A 21,061-nucleotide genomic window follows, 5' to 3' on the forward strand; every position below is an offset into this window, starting at 1 on the left:
AGAAACAGAGAAAGACACTGTGCTGAAGAGGGTCTATGAACAGACGTTGAATGGTTGGACTGAAATCGATAGTGGATTGAACTCAGTTCTGAACTCAGAGCTGAAGCCTTTCCATAATCGACACCATGAATTATTATGTGAGCAGGGATGCATTAAGTGGGGTTACAGAGTGGTTGTACCAGATTCTTTGAGAAACAAAATTATGAACGAACTTCATGCCGAACATCCTGGCATAGTAAGCATGAAGTTAATTGCCAAAAGTTTTGTGTATTGGCCTGGTATTGACAGTGACATCGAGTCACTGGTGAGCAAATGTAGCGTCTGCCAAAATTGCCGGAGTAAACCATCAAAAACACCACTGCAACCCTGGTCATGGCCAAGTAGACCTTTTCAGAGAGTTCATGGAGATTTTTGTGAAAAGAGTAATGATCACTTTCTGGTGCTAGTAGATAGTCATTCCAAATGGATTGAGGTTAAGTATATGGGGTCAAGCACTACTACTGAGTGTACCATAGATGAGTTGAGATCCATTTTCGCATGCCATGGTTGTCCGGATGAACTTGTTTCTGATAACGGGCCTCAGTTTCGTTCAGTACGGTTCAAATAGTTCATGCAGCGGAATGGTGTAAAACACACACTTGTTCACCCATACCATCCAGCCTGCAACAGGGCGGCGAAAAGGTCTGTTAGAATTGTTAAAGATGCTCTCAAGAAACAAGTTTTGCAGGGAAGTTCAAAGCTCACCATGAAACATTGTTTTGCTAGTTTCTTGCTGAAGTACAGAACCACACAACACACCACTACGGGTTACTCACCTTCAGAACTGTTGATGAAGAGAAGACTAAGAATACGCCTAAGCCTAGTTCAACCCAATTTGGCCTTGAGAGTTGAGCAAAAACAGTTGTCAAAAATGCCATTTTTACTACCACAAAAAGGAGAGGTACTTCAAGCCAGATGAGCAAGTTCGTGTTCTCAGTCCTCCCGACAAGTCCAGTCAAGACAAATGGGATGTTGGCAAAATAGGGATGCAGGAAAAACCCTGCAGAAGGGTCTTGACCCGAAACGTCACCCGTTCCTTCTCTCCAGAGATGCTGCCTGTCCTGCTGAGTTACTCCAACTTTTTGTGTCTATCTTTGATTTAATGTTCTTCATGTGGAGATAATGTAATGGGATAAATGTAATTAAAAGGAATTGCAGATGCTGGTTTATACCAAAGATAGACTCAAAAAGCTGGAGTAAGTCAGTGGGTCAGGTAACATCTCTGGAGATAATGGATAGGTAACGTTTCGTATCAGGAAAGGTCCCAACCTGAAACGTCATCTACCCATCTTCTCCAGAGATGCTGCTTGCCCAACTGAGTTACTCCAGCATTTAGTGTCTATTTAAGATAATAATGAGGGATAAGTTTCACTGATCATATGTTTTCTCTTTCACAGCCGAGTTGGTTTCTATGTCAACACCTTCAGAAACATTACGTGCATAGAGTCGAAGTTCCACAAGGAGATTGCAGTGGTGAGTATACGTGGCCCTCGGCCCAATGAAGGTGACGGTCAAGGTATTTCCTAGTGTACCTGAATGGGCACCACATGGTGGTGCAGCGGTTGAGTTGCAGAAATCCAGGTTCGATCCTGACTATGGACGCTGTCTGTACGGAGTTTGCACGTTCTACCAGTGACGTGCGTGGGTTTTTTCCGGGTTCTCTGGTTTCTTCCCACATTCCAAAGACGCACAGGTTTGTAGCCTAATTGGCTTGGTGTAAATGTAAATTGTCCCTGGCGTGTGTTGAATAGTGTTAGCATGTGGGGACCGCAGGTTGACGTGGACTCCGCGGGGCCGAAGGGTCTATTTCCGTGCTGCATCTCCAAATTAAACTAAACTCAACTAAATTAAATAATTGTTCATATGTTTCCCACCACAATTGGTGGGTCTTAGGTAGGAATAGAATAACAAGATTCTTACTGGTATGCTTGTATAAAATCTCATGTAAATCATTTGTCAGCACTTTCTTTCCAGAGTCCTGTGCTAGCCTATCCTAGCTTGCTCTCAACTCCCGCTTACAGTACACACTGTCTGGTGTCATCAAGAAAAGGTTTAAAATTTACATGGAGCTTTCTCCCTGGCCCCTCACTCTCTGCTCTCTCCACCTACTGCACAGCCATTGTCAACACTGCAGGAATGATCCAAACATTGAAGGAGGAAGAATCCGCCTGCTCAGTTTCGCCTTCCGTTATCTTGAAAAGTTGGACATGGTGGTAGCATTATCAATGACGGTCCCATTCATTTCATCTTCCCTCAGTATCATTTATTCCATTGTCTACTTTCTGCTTTTTATTCCAATACATTCACTTTCTCCGTCTGTACCATTCAGTGAGTATACATTGAATCATCTCAACTTCAACTCCCCCTCCCATTCCGAATCCGACCTTTCTGTCCTGGGCCTCCTCCATGGCCAGAGTGAGGACCACCGTAAATTGGAGGAGCAGCACCTCATATTTCGCTTGGGTATTTTGCACCCCAGCGGTATGAATATTGACTTCTCTAATTTCAGGTAGTCCCTGCTTTCTCCTCCCCTTCTCAGCTCTCCCTCAGCCCACTGTCTCCGCCTCTTCCTTTCTTCTATCCTCCCCCCCCCCCCCACCCTCACATCAGTCTGAAGAAGGGTTTCGACCCAAAACGTTGCCTATCGCTCCATAAATGCTGCCTCACCCGTTGAGTTTCTCCAACATTTTTGTCTACATTGAATCATCATATGTCAGAAGAAATCAATGGATTGCCATATTAAAGACAGTGGGACTGCTTATAAGAACTTTAATGTAGGTGATTGCAACTCACTAAGTTAAAAGCTGTTTGAAAAGTTGGGCCTTGGCCACTCTTGCAATTGTTCCCTGGATCATTGGGGCACGGTGGGTCAGTGGTAGAGTTATTGCCTTACAGCACTATAGACCCGGATTTGATCCTGACCACAGGTGCTGTCTATATGGAGTTTGTACTATTTCCCCATGACCACGTGGGTTTCCCCCAGGTGCTCTGGTTTTCCCCCACATTCCAATGACGTACAGATTTGTAGGTTAATTGGTTTGGTATAATTTTTTTAATGTCCCTTGTGTGTAGGATAGTGCTAGTGTATGGTAATTGCTGGTCACAGCGGATTCGGTGGGCCGAAGGACCTGTTTCAACGCTGTATCACTAAACTAAACTAAATTAAACATTGCCATTTGCTCACTGTCCTGGAAAAGAGTGGTCAGTGTAAGCAATGGAAGCTGTGGTGACAAAGAAGTGGCATTCACTCACCACACACCATATCCCAGTGAAGGACCTGTTCTACTGTAAAGCTGGTTTTGTGAGTGGCTGAAGAATAAGTACATTTGATGCTGAACATTCATTAATTGAGTGCTGAGCCAATCAGATAGTGAATAGACAAACTGGGTGATTTATGGGAGTGGGGAAAGCCAGTCTGATTCACTTCATTAATTAGTTATGATGGGTCAATGGTAGAGGTGGGACAATTGCGCATCGATCAATAAATCAATAAATCGGGCAGCACTGAAAATCTGGGACAATGGAGCAGACTGTATTGGACCTGGAGTGTGGAGGAAGAAACAGGCAGCAATTCTAAAGGGCCTGTCACACTTGCCGATTTTTTTTCGGCGACTGCCTGCGTCATTGACTGACGTATCATCAGTGATTGACTGACTTATCATCGCCCGCCTGGGGTTTCAACATCGGGAGAGAAACGGAGAACAGGGAGAGAAAATACTTTGCCTTCCATCACAGTGGGTTCACTGTGATGGATATAATAACCATATAACAATTACAGCACGGAAACAGGCCATCTCGGCCCTACAAGTCCGTGCCGAACAAAATTTTTTTCCCCTTAGTCCCACCTGCCTGCACTCATGCCATAACCCTCCATTCCCTTCTCATCCATATGCCTATCCAATTTATTTTTAAATTATACCAATGAACCTGCCTCCACCACTTCCACTGCAAGCTCATTCCATACCGCTACCACTCTCTGAGTAAAGAAGTTCCCCCTCATATTACCCCTAAACTTCTGTCCCTTAATTCTGAAGTCATGTCCTCTTGTTTGAATCTTCCCTATTCTCAAAGGGAAAAGCTTGTCCACATCAACTCTGTCTATCCCTCTCATCATTTTAAAGACCTCTATCAGGTCCCCCCTTAATCTTCTGCGCTCCAGAGAATAAAGACCTAACATTCAACCTATCTCTGTAACTTAGTTGTTGAAACCCAGGCAACATTCTGTTTCTGTAAATTGAATTGTGTGTATGTCTGTAGGAAATTGTCTTTTTTTGTATAGCTGTGGAAACGGAATTTTGTTTGAGCCTCACTGAGGTTCAAATGACATGTAATAAATATTGTATTATATTGTATTGTATTGGATCAGGGTCGCCGAACGATTTTGAACATTTCAAAATCCAGTGGCAACAACAAAAAGTGTTGTGACTCTTGAGGAATCACTGCGCGACAATACGTCATCACGCCACAACTTTTTCGGTCACGTGATACGGCAGTCGCTGAAAGAAATCGCCAAGTGGGACAGGCCCTAAAGAGTGAGCATGGACTTGATTGAAACAAATGGGACTCTGAGGGGCCTTGACGGGTGGATAGGGGGAGAATCTTTCTACTTGTGAGAGAATCCAGAACCATGGGTCACTTTTTAAAAATTATGGATCTTGTTCTTCAGAAATAGTTGATTTTGGTTTTCCTTGAGAGGAAATATTTGGAACTCAAAATCAAAGAAACTGTAGATGCTGGTAATCTAAACTAAAAACATAAAAAGGTGGAAATACTCAGCAAGTCAGGCCGCATGTGCGGGAAGAGATGCTTCACTAATAGTTCAGGTCGGAAACCCTCCACCAGTACAGGGAAGAAGACTGGGGGCTGGGGACTGTGGGCGTCTCTGATGGGATAATGCTGGGGCAACCAGGGGGATGAGCTGTGAACAACATTATCTGGCTAATGAATGAATGGGAGCATTTAGAAGATGAGAACAGATAAAAGAATGTGGGTTGCATAAAGCAGCGCTGGAGGACAGGCCCACCAGGGCAGACTGGGCACGTTCTCCTCTCCCAGAGAGAGAAAAAAAGGAAAATAAAACAAGCTGAGCTAATATTACAATGGTATACTACTGATGCTGACTGAGGTCAGGCTGGGAATGTCCTCTACCTCCAAAGAAAGAAAAGAACAAAGGGCAGTGAAAGAAAAGCTGGCACAGTGGAGAAGCGGTAGAGCTGCTGCCTTATAGCGCCAGAGGCCCAGGTTCAATCCTGACTATGTGTGCTGTTTCTACAGAGTTAGTACATTCTCTCTGTGACCGCATGGGTTTTGTCCGGGTGCTCCGATTTCCTCCCACAATCCAAAGATGTACAGATTTGTATTGGCTTCAGTAAAGTTGTAAATTGTCCCTAGCATGTAGAAGTGTTCTTCTTCTTCTTCTTCTTCTTCTTTTCGTGTCCATCTTGTTACAAATGTTGGCCTCGCTGTCATTGTCCGTCCTGAAAAGGACACAAGCCTCCAGCGACAATCAGTGGAAGCCATCACTCGTCGCAATAGATGATGGTGGTAGCAGAATTAGCTCAGGATACTTCCAGTTTCCAGCTCCACGACGTGGACACTTCTGCTATGGGGCCAAGACAGTGTTAATGTACAGACTAATTGCTGGTCGGCACAGACTCGGTGGGCCAAGGGCCCTGTCGCCGCACTTTATCTCTAAAGTCTACAGTCTAAAAGTACAAATGAGCTGAGCCAATATCAAAAGGTGAATAACTAATATAGAACAATAAAGTTACCTGAACTTGTCGAGTTCATTTAGAACTCTCTTCATTCAAAGGCCAATGGAAGTAGAATTTTTGAATATTTTTAAGAAAGAAGGTGATGGATCCTTAGCCAACAGAATGATTACCAGTGCCAAAAAGCAAAGTTGAGTTTACAGTCACATCACACATTGGGCGTTGACCCACAAGGTACAATGTTCAACACAAATCTCTGATGGATATTGAACCAGGCCACTGCAATTGGATTGGGGGTGGATAATAGGGATCACGGCATGATGCTTCATGCAACATTTAGCCTGGCACATTTCTTCAATTGGCCAATAATGGACCCTGTGATTGGCATTGTTAAACCTGTCATGAGTCTGAAGAATGATCTCGGCCCGAAACGTCACCCATTCCTTCTCTCCAGAGATGCTGCCTGTCCCACTGAGTTACTCCAGCATTTTGTGTCTTATCTTCTGTGTAAACCGGCATCTGCAGTTCCTTCCTACACATGACCTTAGTGAGTTTTGGGTATCTGAATTCTATGTGAGGTCTCCTTGGATTCTTCTGTACATCTTGTCCTTTGTAAGATATGCAGTCAGCCAGTACATTAATCCATTCTGTGCACTGATATAATTTTGTGATTTTTGCACTTTCTTTCTCGCTGGGACATTACTCTGATCATTTACAACCAAGAGCAAATTCCTTCATTACGTATATTTTAAATTAAGTTTTCACTAATGACTTTTTCCTTTTTTTGTATTGGTTTGTGTGTGCCGTTTAATCCTTTAAACCAGTGCTTCTTAAACTATTTCAGTGTCATTCACCTTTGAATCATAAAATTTCATTCACCCTCGACTAAATTTTCTTCTGTTTGTAGGTAATTTTCGTCTTATTCTCCCTCGTGTATAATTTTATATATAATTTATTTTGTCACATGAGCAAATAACATAAATTAACTCATTTCTTAAGTGCTTCTTTTATTCAACTTTTTGAACATCCTAAAAATATGTAAAGAAAAATAGGAATGAAAAAAAGAAGTTTAATTACCACTGGAGTTGGAAAATCATTCTATTAGAATGATTAAAAAAAAACATTCCAACGTCTAAACACTGGGCTTCAGCCCCATCCTACCATTTCGGGCTTTGATTACTGCAGTTTTTTTTCTTGGAAAACTTGCTCAAAAAACCATGGTCTTCACTATAAGGTTATATTACAGTAAATTTGGCAAATATCCTGCTCCTTTGAAATTACCAAACCATAGGTAGAGATAAAAAAACATCAAAATCCAGCTCCACTGCCATTAAAACCAATAAGTGCTTACTAACCACTTAAATGGCAAAAAATATATAAATATCTGGATAAATTAAGTCATTCACCCTTCATTCACCCCTCTAGTTTCATTCATCCCAAAATAATTTAATTCACCTTTGGGTGAACCATTCACCAGTTTAAGAAGCACTGCTTTAAACACTTCAATAAAGCTCCTCCCATGTCAAGTTTGCCCTCCTGTTCTCATGAATATTTCCTGGCATCCCATCTCTTTGCATTTAAGATCAGAATGCATTGCTACTCTTGAATCAGCTAGCCCTGTTTCAATGAAATTTGATCTTCCGTTTATCAGTTTTCATGTGCCATGCAGCTGTGAGCAAAGTAAATTGATTGATATTTTAAGTAAGATTCTTCATTGAAAATGCCAAGAAATGGGACAGATAAAAATATTGGGCTAATTTGCATGAAATAGGACCACTGGTATAAAACTCTGCATAACCTCCAACTATTAACATTCTGGTGGACACTGCTAACTATAATACAATGGCCACAGTACAATCCAAGGGCTGCACATTCTGGAGTGAGAGATTTGTCTCCTACACCCATAGCTTTTCCGTCATCCAGAAGCCAGGAATGTGATAGAATTCTCTCCTCATGCTTGCATGAGTGAGACTCCAACAATGGTTAAGATGAAAACGTAGCCCATGTGACCACCACTCAAAGCATCATTCCCTCCACAAATAGGTAGCAGCATACCAAAGGGCCTGTTTCTCTAAAGTCTAAAGGTGGGTATGTATGTACCAGCCTGTGTATTTCATGGAGTTTCTCATATCTTTGAATATGCTCTCATGCGCCATAGAAAGCATTTGATCAGGATGCATCACAGCTGGCTTTGGGAACAGCTCCATCCAAGACCGCAGAAAATTGCTGCGAATTGTGGACGCAGCCCAGACCACCACGCAAACCAACATCCCTTCCACTGACTCCATTTGTACCTCACACTACCTCAGCAAGGCTAGCAGCATAATCAAGGATGACTCGCATCCTGGACACTCCCTCGTCTCCCCTCTCCCATCAGGCAAAAGGTACAGAGGTGTGAAAACACACACCTCCAGATTCAGAGATAGTTTCTTCCCAGCTGTTATCAGGCAACTAGAGAGCCGCTAGCACAACTAGAGAGCAGTGTTGAACTACTGTCTACCTCATTGGTAATCCTTGGACTATCCTTGAGGAGGGTCTCGACCCGAAACGTCACCTATTCATTCGCACCATAGATGCTGCCTCACCCGCTGAGTTTCTCCAGCATTTTTGTCTACTTCAGACCATCCTTGATCGGACTTTGCTGTCTTTAACTTGCACTAAACATTATTCCCTTATCATATATCTATATCTATATCTATATCTTTCACGCAGAGAGTGGTGAATCTCTGGAACTCTCTGCCACAGAGGGTAGTTGAGGCCAGTTCATTGGCTATATTTAAGAGGGAGTTAGATGTGGCCCTTGTGGCTAAAGGGATCAGGGGGTATGGAGAGAAGGCAGGTACAGGATACTGAGTTGGATGATCAGCCATGATCATATTGAATGGCGATGCAGGCTCGAAGGGCCGAATGGCCTACTCCTGCACCTAATTTCTATGTCTATGTTTCTATACACTGTAAATGGCTCGATTGCCTTCAAGTATTGTCTTTCCGGTGATTGGATAGCATGCAACAAAAGTTTTTCACTGTACCTTGGTACACATGACAATAAACTAAATATACTAATGCACGTGATGCACTCATCCAGAATGGAATAGTTTAAAGGGGATTCTTTCATAATATTTATGGATTTTGAATTACATTAATGGAACACAAAATTAGTTCCCTGCAGAGAGAGCACTTGCCTTCTCTTTTGTTATGTTATGCTATCATTTGAATATTATTGAGGGTCTGGAAGTAGAAACAGCTCCTTATCATCATCATAACACTTTGTTTGGCCATAACACATCCCTGTCTGTTTCTGTTTTACAGCTCTGTCATAAATTGTATGAAATAATGAGTAAGCTTGGAGAGCAGCATGCCGACAAAGCATTTACTATCCAAGGCGCACCCAGGTAGAGTATCTGATGACTATTAATTACCTTTTTGTAAGATATTTCCATAACTAGCTTCACACACAAAGAGGAAAATTTCTCATTGGGCTCCATTTGTAAACCTTAACTTAACACATCTGCTGGGAAACCTATAGACAATGTTGCTCTGTTTTCATGCCCCTTGGTATTTAAAGCTACTACCTGTACTTACATTGTTCCTGGTGATGAATTATCATTTCCATTCCAGGTGACTGAGTGAATCCTTTCTGGAAGCGTTTGTCTTGTTATTTAGATATAGCTCAGTCATGATCTAATTGAATACAAGAATAATCTCGAGGCTGGAGGGGTGACCATGGCCCGACAATTCATTGAGCGTTTAAAACGTCCGATCAATACAGAAACCTGAAATCTGCAGACAAATCAATTATATTCCACTTTTCTCGTTAGGCTGAATTCACCTTTGAGATATAAAATTTCACAGTTCCTGAAGAATTCTGTATGTGAACCATCCAAAAGCTCTCACGGTGTCACTTGTGCACAGAAGTCCTGTCTTCAGCTGGTCCAGCAACATATTTCAACATAGTGTTCTTCAAACAGATAGACGGCCTCTTGCACCAAACGTTCAGAAAAGGGAAGGGTTGGTTTCTTGCCATTGATTGTCTGTTAAATGTAAAGATGATACTTGATGGTTACATTTTTGCAAGGAAAGAATACACTCCATTTCAAGTTGGCAGAGGTTCTAAATGTGTGGGTTTTCTAAAACAAAAGTTTATTTTGGAACCTTTTTGGATGCATTATCGTTTGTCTGTATTCCTGCATGTTTTGGATGTGCTTATGTGATGTTTGCCTGGAGAGACGCCATGTGGACATTTTTGTGATTTAATGACCGCTTCTCACTGCGTCATATGCATGCTGCCTGAACATATAGTGTAGAATTCACTTACCATTCAACCAAGGCCAACTGATCATGAGAACATGACTAAAGGGTTCACCATTGCTGGATTGTTAACATACATTGACCATCACTGGCACTTGCTGGTCCCTGGTTGAGTATCCCATCAGGGTTGGGATTATCCCATCAGCCTTGAATATCAACAACTGTGGGACGGCCTGTAGGCTACAGGACCTCCTGGTTTTGACTGGCGATCAGCATTGAGAAAACCTCCAGCCTCATGGTAGGATAGCATGTATATGAGTTGGGAGAGAAGATTTAATGGGGAGAAAACAGAATCCATGAAACTGAAGATTTGATAAAGATATAGAGGAAGATGCAATGTATGAGTTGGAGACCAAGTTTGGATTAGTGATGGACCGTGAAAGGAATATATTTGGCAGGGTTACAGTTCCAGATAGGATAAATTGCCCAGGATTCTGGGGGAGATTAAATAGGTGTTAGAAACGATGATGGGCTGGTGCATCCATGCGATGTGGAAAGAGCAAACTCAATGGACTGAAAGGCGTTTTCTCATTTGATGTTTTGTTATTTCATTAAGTTTGTTTTGAAAACTAGCTGGATTGTTACATGGTTCTAATGGCCCTGTCCCATGGTATGAGTTCATTCCAAGAGCGCTCCCGAGTTTGCCCTGATTCGAACTCGGAGATTTACGGTAATGGCCGCTCGTCGGTACTCGGGGCTCTCGTGGACATTTTGCAACATGTTGAAAAATCTTCACGAGTCTTCCCGAGCTTACCTGCCGTTAGCGAGTCTTCCCGAGTACCTGCCGTTAGCGAGTCTTCCCGAGGACCTGCCGTTAGCATTACGAGCCACAAAGAGAAGTCCCCGAGCTCCGACGTACCCGCTAAGTTCGTTCTCCGTGCTTACCACGAGTTTAATTTTTTTAAACTCGGGAGAGCTCTTGGAATGAACTCGTACCGTGGGACAGGGCTATTACAACTGCGATAGATCTTTTCAATGCCAAAGTGAAGAATGTTTATGCTTTCATCCATTAACCATTGGATGTAATCAAATGTTTGATGGTATTTCACACTGCTTTTGCTGCTGTGACAAAAAGGACTTGGAGGTAGGTTGGAGTATGTGATGTAGCACAATTGGTAGTGGCCATGATTAGCTTCCAAACACCCATGATTATGGCTCACAACACCAAATCATGCGGACTTCATTCTTCCTAAGAAGACTTAGATCTTGGCTTCCTGTCAAAAACTGAGATGAAACAAGATTAGTACCAAGTGGTGGATCTAATTTATGTTTAATAGTTTCTCGCTTGACTAATTTATATTTAATAGTTCCTCTGCTGACTGTAAATACCTGTCTGAATGTCTGAAGAAGGGTCTCAACCTGAAACATCACCCAGAGATGCTACCTGTCCAGTTGAGTTACCCCAGCGTTTGTGTCTATCTTTGACTAAATATCTCAATCAATGGAGTCAGACACTCTGTGCATGTAACCTTGATATATTCTGTTCATATTTCTATTTAGTTTATGTCGATAGCAATTTCATTAATAACGAGTCTGTATTCTTGTTTGGGATTTAGAACCAGACAATTTACAGCGCTGGTACCAGATTGAACTCTGAGACAAGCATCAGACCACTTACAATTACTACCGCAGCACCTGACCTCGACTATGTCGCCGCGACTCATCCACTCCTCTGTTATGTTTTTACATTTAATACAATACTTCCTTCTGATCACCATAAATAAAGTCCTGGCAAAAACAGGAAAGCAGACTATTATCTCAATAGTGGCCGACTAGGAAAAGGGGAGATGCAGCGAGACCTGGGTGTCATGGTACACCAGTCATTGAAAGTAGGCATGCAGGTGCAGCAGGCAGTGAAGAAAGCGAATGGTATGTTAGCTTTCATAGCAAAAGGATTTGAGTATAGGAGCAGGGAGGTGTGGTCTCACCAAGAACAGGGTCTTGGTGAGACCACACCTGGAATATTGCGTACAGTTTTGGTCTCCAAATCTGAGGAAGGACATTATTGCCATAGAGGGAGTGCAGAGAAGGTTCACCAGACTGATTCCTGGGATGTCAGGACTGTCTTATGAAGAAAGACTGGATAGACTTGGTTTATACTCTCTAGAATTTAGGAGATTGAGAGGGGACCTTATAGAAACTTACAAAATTCTTAAGGGGTTGGACAGGCTAGATGCAGGAAGATTGCTCCCGATGTTGGGGAAGTCCAAGACAAGGGGTCACAGCTTAAGGATAAGGGGGAAATCCTTTAAAACCGAGATGAGAAGAACTTTTTTTCACAGAGAGTGGTGAATCTCTGGAACTCTCTGCCGCAGAGGGTAGTCGAGGCCAGTTCATTGGCTATATTTAAGAGGGAGTTAGATGTGGCCCTTGTGGCTAAGGGGATCAGAGGGTATGGAGAGAAGGCTGGTACGGGATACTGAGTTGGATGATCAGCCATGATCATATTGAATGGCGGTGCAGGCTCAAAGGGCCGAATGGCCTACTCCTGCACCTAATTTCTATGTTTCTATGTAAGTCAACAACTCTGCAATTCACAATGCAGGGTTTCAGGTCGAAGTTCTGATGCAGGGTTTTCACCCGAAATGTCAGTGATTCCTTTTCCCCCACTGATGCTGCCCGACACACCGAGTTCCTCCAGCAGATAGCTTGATGCTCCATATTCCAGCAGCTGTAATCTCTTGAGTTTCCTTTACAATTAGAAATATCCTGTTTCTCCCTTCACCTCACATTTCCTGGGAAGCAACACTACAATTTTAAAATAACTTGTCTTCAAATTCTCCTCTTCCGCCTCACTTCTTACTCTCTCTCTACAATATCCTCCAGCTCTGTACCCCAAAAGATATGTTGCCTTGGTCAAACCTGAAATTTGAATGCACCACCACTTGTGATCTATATCTGCTTCAGGCCCAGGCTTTAGAATTCCGTACCTAAATCTCTGCCTCTCTCCTTTTTGTTTCTTGTTAAAACCTACTTAAATGAGAAAGCTTTTGGCCATCTGTGCTAATATCTCCTTACAGAGTTCGGTGTTAAATTTCATTTGTTAATCCTCCCGTGAAGCACTTTGGCATGTTTTTGACTGTTAAAGATATCAGAGAAATGCTTGCTCTTCTCCTTAGAATGAATACAAGCTTAAATTAAAAACAAAACTCTTCATTCTCAGGGTTAGTTCTTCCTGCCAAATGGTATCAGATCAATTATGTGTTGTTGCCTGTACTGGGTAAATAATGAGAAACAAAACAACTGAATTATGGATATGCTAAAATATCAGACTCTAGGTATGGGATTTCATTTTTGCAATATGTGATTGTCCAGGTAAAACAAAAGCGAAGCTTTACCTGAATAACACTTCACCTAATAATGATGCAAATCTCACAAGCTTGTTCGGCTGTGTCAGGTTGGTGATTAGAAAAGGATAGTTTTTGATTTAGCGCTATCAAACTGTCGTGTTGTGAATCCTCTCAGCACCAGATAATCTATGGTTGAGCAAACTGCTTCCCTGTTACAGTGACTCAGGACCTCTACGAATTTCTAAGACTCCAACGCCACCAGAAGAGCCATCTCCGCCAAGCAGTCCTATGACCAGCCCGAACCACACTTTGGCTCCTTTGGCAGTTTCACCAGCCCACACTCCGACTCGACCCAAGTCGCCATCTCTGGTAATGGTTCAAGTGGAAAACAAATTCACAATGTTGTTATATTCAAGTGATCTGCTTTATTTGGTGACACAGACAAACTGAATATTTTGTTCTATACAATCTTTAGGCAGGTTGAGACAATGGGAAAATCATTTTAAGGGCACGTAAGGTTCAGTCAGAAGAAAACCACACGATAGATGTAAACAGGTTGAGAGTCTTCAGACCCGAGCCGACCGTCTCGACCCGAATCATCACCTATTCCTTTTCTCCAGAGATGCTGTGTGACCCACTGAGTTACTCCAGCTTTTTGTGTCTAACTTCGGTTTAAACCGGCATCTGCAGTTCCTTCCTACACATGATAGAAGTGAACATTGAAAAGCTGCAGAAGCACAGTGGTTCATGGAGACTGTGAGTGAATATGCTGGGTGTGACTTGTCCTTGTGTACACATGACAAATACCTGCGTTTTCTGGGCATCTGTGTTTCTGCAGAATCCTGACTCAGTCCTCACCCCACTTTATTAGGGCAGCCGATCCATTTATATTTAAAATTTTCTTCCAACAGAGAAAGAATCCATTCAACCCATCAAGTCTTTGGTATCATACTGACAATTCATATCAATGCCACCCTCACTTATTGGTGACCAAGCCAAATGACCTGTCTACCAGCAGATCTCTGTGTAGAAAAGAACTGCAGATGCTGGTTTACACCGAAGAAATACGCAAAATGCTGGAGTAACTCAGTGGGACAGGCAGCATCTCTGGAGAGAAGGAATGGGTGATGTTTCAGGTTGAGACCTTTTTCATACTGAGAGTCAGGAGAGAGGAAGACACAGAGATATGGAAGGGTAAAGTGTGAAAACAAGAGATCTAGGGACGAAGATCAAGGAATATGTAGAATAGATCATCGTTAGCTAGAGAAAGGTGACAACGAGGCATACAAAGATAACATTTAATCGGGGGACAGTCAGACTGGTTGAAGAATTAGGAAGGGGGAGGGATGGAGAGAGAGGGAAAGCAAGCGTTACTTGTAGTTAGAGAAGTCAATAGTCATACAGGTGAGTTGTAAGCTACCTAAGCAAAATATGAGGTCCTCCAATTTGCATTGGGCCTCACTCTGACAGTTGAGGAGGACCAGGACAGAAAGGTCAGTATGGGAATGGGATGGGTAGTTAAAGTGTTTAGCAACCGGAAGATCATGTAGGTCTAGGCGGATTGAAAGAAAGTAGACACAAGGAACTGCAGATGCTGGAAACTGTAACAAAAAACATAAAAGCTGGAGTACATGGATAGGTGATGATATGGTTCAGAAACCTTTTTCAAACTGATTGTAGTGAGGGGAGAAAGCTGGAAGAGAGGCGGGAACATGACAAAACCTGGCAAGTGACCAGTGAATAGGGGTGTGGAGGGTTGATTAGCAGATGGGTGAACAATCAATCTGAAGAAGGGACCTGACCTGAAACATCACCTACCCATGTTCTCCAGAGTTGTTGCCTGACCTGCTGAGTTACTCCAGTTCTTTGCTCAAGTATGAGAGAAATATAGTGTCTACTAGACTAAGTGGAACCCGTTGGGTCCCATGTTCACATGGGAGGGCTGGTCCCCCGACACAATATTCCACCTCTCCACCAATTCCAATATTGGTGGCCAGTTGGGCGGGGGGGGGGGGGGGGGGGGGGGGGGGGGGGGGGGGGGGGGCTTTCTGGAGCGCTGGTATAGGTGTTGTGGGCTGAAGGGACTGGTCTCCAGAGAGGCCTGATGTGCTGGCAGCTCACTCACAGCTGGTGAGCTGGCAGTTGACTCACGGCTATTCCTTGAATTCCAATTCAAGCAGGGTGCAAGGCCACCAAATTCAAATCCATTTTCCTACCACTTCAAGCAGGGTGCAAGGCCACTAAATTCAAGTACAATTTCCTACCACTTGAAGCAGGGTGCAAGGCCACCGAATTTGTGCAGTTTTCAACTACTTCAAGCAGGGTGCAAGGCCACGAAATTCAAGTGCAGTTTCATACCACTTTCAGCAGGGTGCAAGGCCACCAAATTCAGTGCAATTTCATACCACTTCCAGCAGGGTGCAAAGCCACCAAATTCAAGTGCAGTTTTATACCATTCCATGCAGGGCGCAACGCCACCACATTCAAATGCAGTTTCATACCATTTCAAGCAGGGTTTCATACCATTTCAAGCAGGGTGAAACCAGCATAAAACCACCATAAAACCACACAAAACACCACACTCACAGTTCAGTAGACATTCAGTGTGTTCAGTTGATTCACAGCTCAGACCGAGTCATGACCTCTCCCTCCCCCATCATGCAGAGACTGAGCCACACCCACACTTCCGGGTTTTATAATCCCTCTCCCTCCCACCGGAAAAAATGTGGCCTTAATGGCGTGATTGACAGGAGAGAGTTTCTCAACATTTTTTAAACACTAATAACACTTTTATTTTTCATTAATGGGAAGAATCCTCTGCACCTGATGAGCAGGGGACTGAGTAAGATGGCCAGAAATCACAGCCGTAAGTGGTAGCATTTTATCTAAAATCAATATTTAGTGCAAACAGGAAGTTGTCAAGTTTAGACCAACAACCATTTGCAGTGCTTTTTACTTCAACCCAAAACTCCCAAACAACCATTTGCAGTGCTTTTTACTTCAACCAAAAACCCCAAACAACCATTTGCAATGCTTTTTACTTCAACCAAAAACCCCAAACAATCATTTGCAGTGCCTTTTAACTTCAACCCAAAACCCCCAAACAACCATTAGCAGTGCTTTTTACTTCAACCCAAAACCCCGAAACAACCATTTGTAGTGCCTTTTACTTCAACCCAAAACCCCCAAACAACCATTTGCAGTGCTTTTTACTTCAAACCAAAACCCCCAAACAACCATTTGCAGTGCTTTTACTTCAAACCAACCATATTTTCATTTTCAAACCACATTAAGGGCACGCAAGTTCAGTAAAACCACACTCACAGTTTAGTAGACGTGTGTTAACCATATAACCATATAACAATTACAGCACGGAAACAGTCCATCTCGGCCCTACAAGTCTGTGCCGAACAACATTTTCCCTTAGTCCCACCTGCCTGCACTCATACCATAACCCTCCATTCCCTTTTCATCCATATGCCTATCCAATTTATTTTTAAATGATACCAACGAACCTGCCTCCACCACTTCCACTGGAAACTCATTCCACACTGCTACCACTCTCTGAGTAAAGAAGTTCCCCCTCATGTTACCCCTAAACTTCTGTCCCTTAATTCTGAAGTCATGGCCTCTTGTTTGAATCTTCCCTATTCTCAAAGGGAAAAGCTGATCCACATCAACTCTGTCTATCCCTCTCATCATTTTAAAGACCTCTATCAAGTCTTCCCTTAACCTTCTGTGCTCCAGAGAATAAAGACCTAACTTATTCAACCTTTCTCTGTAACTTAGTTGTTGAAACCCAGGCAACATCAGGTGTTCAGTATTATTCACACCTCAGACTGAGAGACGTGACCCTCTCACTTCCTCCATCTTGCAGAGACTGACTGAGGCGTAACACTTCTGGGTTTTATAGTCCCTTCCCCCTCCCATCAGAAGGGGCAGCAGAGAGAATGTCAACTTTTTAAAAACATTAATAACTCTTTTATGTTTCATCGATGGGAAGTATCCTCTGGTCCAGCTCAGCGGAGGGGGACTTTGATTAAGGTGGCCAAAAATGACGGCCGTAAGTGGCGGCGTTCTTTCAGAAATCACAAAACAGAAAGTCAGAAAGTGGTCAAGATCTTAGTTTTAGTAAAATAGATATGTAGAAACATATACTTAAAATAGTTTTAAGGTGTGATTACTTACCTTCCAGGGGACCCAAAGAAAATATTGGAGGTCCAATTGAGAAACTATGCATGATACAAACTAGTCCATGTTGCAATGAGTTCTGAATGATGCAGGACATTGAGAATTGTAACCTTCAAGCTTCCATGTAAAAATGCGAGATAGAACTGGTTACAAAATCTATGATTCTTCCCAATGTGCACAGGGAGTTTAGGCGGAACAGTGGAATTTTAACGAGCACAGCAACATAAAATATTTTTGGCCTTGTTTTTGGAGTGGAGGGAACTTTTCAATTTGCTCACCCAGAATCCACTGGCATTCTGGAGACTGTGATGACTCTGAAGATCAGTTTGCATTCGTCCTGCATTCTTCCTCTTCATTAAGATCAGGCTTGCAATGTTTCACTTCAATCGTTGTCAGGAGTACCTCTTCCTAAGGTCCATTCTGCAATCTAGCATAGGGTAGCATGGTGGCACAGCAAGTACAACTGATGTCTCACAGTTTCAGTGACCCAGGTGTAATTCTCACCTCTGGTGTTGTCTCTGTGGAGTTTACATGTTTTTCCTGTGACTGTGCTTCCGCCAGGTGCTCCGATTTCCTTCTATATCTCAAAGGAATGCTGGTTGATAGATGAACTGGCAAAGTATGTAGGTGAAGAGTAAAACGTGAAGTGTGCTGAATGTAAGAGAAAAAAGAGAATGTAAGAGAAAAAAGAGAAAGAGATGTTATTTAGAATACATGTCTAGGTGGGATAAAGGAATACCAAATTCCAATGGAGGAATAGGGCAGTCATGGTGGCACAGCAGTAGAGTTACAGCCCTACAGGGAATGCGGTGCCAGAGACCTGGGTTCGATCCCGACTGTACAGAGTTTGTACGTTCTTCATGTGATCTGTGTGGGTTTTCTCTGAGATCTTCCGTTTCCTCCCACACTCCAAAGACGTACAGGTTTGCAGGTTAATTGGCTTGGTAAATGTAAAAAAAAATGTGTCCCGAGTGGGTGTACGATAGTGTTAATGTGCTGGAACCGCTGGTTGATGCGGACCCGGTGGGCCTAAGGGCCTGCTTCTGCGCTGTATCTCTAAACTAAACTCAAATCAAAAGAAGTTGCACCACAAGTTGGAAGGGCCAATGAAGAAGCAGACCAAGTGTTAGGGTTTTTCTGGTGGATAGTATTGAAAGGTATGAAAGTAAGCAGAACAAAATGGAATCAGTGTACGATTAGTGTAAACGGGTGCTGGATGAAATGTGCAGACTCGGTTGATCCATATGTCGTGTACGACGACCACATGATCTTCATCCACAGTTTGCACAGTAAAGCTCCTGGCAGCGTGAGATTGTGGAGTCTGCTGTTTGTGTTTTTGTAGCTTGTTTCTGATCTGTGTTTCCCCATTGCACCCAGTTGCGTAAAGGCCCTCCTGTCCCACCACCACCAAAACTCACCCCAACAAAGGAGCTGCAGCCAGAAAACATCATCAACTTCTTCGAGGACAACTTTGTTCCTGAGATCAACGTCACCAGCTCATCGCAGGTGAGCAAACTTTACAGCTGCATTGTTTACCCGGAGTGACCTGTTCTTGGGCCATAGCATGTAGGTGGCGTAAAATAGCACTGTTTGAGCCACGGCCATGAAATATCACCAATACCAATTGCGATACAAACTATTCACTGTGCGTGCTATAAGAGGGACTGAAAATGCATTTTAATAACTTTCAACATCCTCTGGAGATTTTTAAGCACTTCACAGCTGCCTCAGCGGTCACGGTGGTACAGCGGTAGAGTTGCTGCCTTACAGCGAATGCAGCGCCGGAGATCCGGGTTTGATCCCGACTGTGGTGCTGTCTGTACAGAGTTTGTACGTTCTCCCCGTGACCTGCATGGGTTTTCTCCGAGACCTTCGGTTTCCTCCCACACTCCAAAGACGTACAGGTTTGTAGGTTAATTGGCTTGGTATAAATGTAAAAAAAATTGTCCCTAGTGGGTGTAGGATAATATTAGTGTGCGGGGATCACTGGTCGGCGCGGACCTGGTGGGCCGAAGGGCCTGTTTCCGCGCTGTATCTCTAAACTAAATTAAATAGTCACCCTCAGAACTTAAGTTGGCGATGCGTGCGGGCAGCACTGTGTCCTAGGGGTAGAACTACTGCCTTACAGCGCCAGAGACCCGGGTTCGATCCAGACTGTGGGTGCCTATGGCTACACAGGTAGACAACGGCCATAGTCTACTCCAGTTGCTGAGTGAAATTCTTGGGGAACAGCCCTTTGGAACTGTTGGCAGCACCGTACTGTATCCAGTCTGACTCCTTTATACCTGTGAGCCAACCAGCATCCTGAAAAGGTACATGTAAAAATGACAATTACAGAGATGAAACTGAGTTTATAAAGTTGGGAGTTTACAAGAATGAGGGGGGACCTCATTGAAACATACAGAATAATGAAAGGCTTAGATAGAGTGGATGTGGAGACGATGTTCCCCCTTTGAAATCCATGCTGACTGACTCTTCATACTGTTTTTATCTTTGCTTTCTTTTTGCTTATTCCTTTGCTTTTTTTACCGCATTGCTAAGATGACTGGTCCGTAATTTCCGAGGATATGGAGAGGATTTCCAGAAGTGGGAGAGACTAGGACTAGAGGTCATAGAATTAAAGGCCGTTCTTTCAGGAAGGAGAGGAGGAGAAATTTCTTTAGTCAGAGGGTGGTGAATCTGTGGAATACTTTGCCACAGAAGGCTGTGGAGGCCAAGTCAGTGGATATTTTTAAGGCAGGGATAGATAGATTCTTGATCAGTATGGGTGTCAGAGGTTATGGGGAGAAGGCAGGAGAATGGGGTTTGGAGAGGTAGATCAGCCATGATTGAATGTCGGAGTAGACCTGATGGGCCGAATGGCCTAATTCTACTCATATCACTTATGACCTTATGACTTTATGTGCCTCGCTTATACAGAGCATTGATCTGATCCTGTCAGGAGTATAGCATTTGTATTTCTGCACTGCACCATGCAAGAGATATTCCAGCTTCAGAGGATGACTGAACAGATTCCCAGAGAGTAAGGGTGGCATGGTGTTGCAGTGGTACAGTTGCTGCCTTACAGCGCCAGAGATCCGGGTTCGATCCTGACTACGGGTGCTGTCTGTACGGAGTTTGTACATTCTCCCAATGACCTGTGTGGGTTTTCTCCAAGATCTTCAATTTCCTCGCACACTCCAAAGAGGTACAGGTTTGTAGGTTAATTGGCTTGGTATAAGTGTAAATTGGCTCTAGTGTGTGTAGGGTGGGTGTTAATGTGCGGGGATCGCTGGTCGTAGCGGACTTGGTGAGCTGAGCCTGAAGGCCCTGGTTCCGCGCTGTATCTCTAAACTAAAGTGGACAATCCCATGTGATGAGGTACATCAGAAGACAGTCTGTTTTGTGTGTTGGTGATTGAGGAACGTCAGAAGACCACTGGTCATCTTCAAGTCATCTTATAGGACCTCAAACCTTCCCTACATGAAGGAGATTTGGTCTTTGGTCTTACGCCTCATCATGTGGCCAGATTCTGACATGTAA

The 21,061-nt window shown here is 43.4% G+C and overlaps 1 protein-coding gene across 5 annotated transcripts in view; it reads left to right on the top strand.

Annotated features, from left to right (window-relative positions):
* Positions 1–21,061, top strand: part of LOC129696197 (amphiphysin-like) — a 221,110-nt gene that overhangs the window by 86,028 nt on the left and 114,021 nt on the right. For all 5 annotated transcript variants that reach the window (XM_055633840.1, XM_055633841.1, XM_055633837.1 and 2 more), the window contains exons 8-11: positions 1,437–1,512; positions 9,060–9,142; positions 13,567–13,717; positions 18,917–19,045. In XM_055633840.1, the coding sequence (XP_055489815.1) occupies positions 1,437–1,512; positions 9,060–9,142; positions 13,567–13,717; positions 18,917–19,045 (439 nt within the window). The remainder of the gene's footprint in view (positions 1–1,436; positions 1,513–9,059; positions 9,143–13,566; positions 13,718–18,916; positions 19,046–21,061) is intronic.

This window comes from Leucoraja erinacea, chromosome 4, assembly GCF_028641065.1.
Source record: "Leucoraja erinacea ecotype New England chromosome 4, Leri_hhj_1, whole genome shotgun sequence".
Lineage (NCBI taxonomy): Eukaryota > Metazoa > Chordata > Chondrichthyes > Rajiformes > Rajidae > Leucoraja > Leucoraja erinaceus.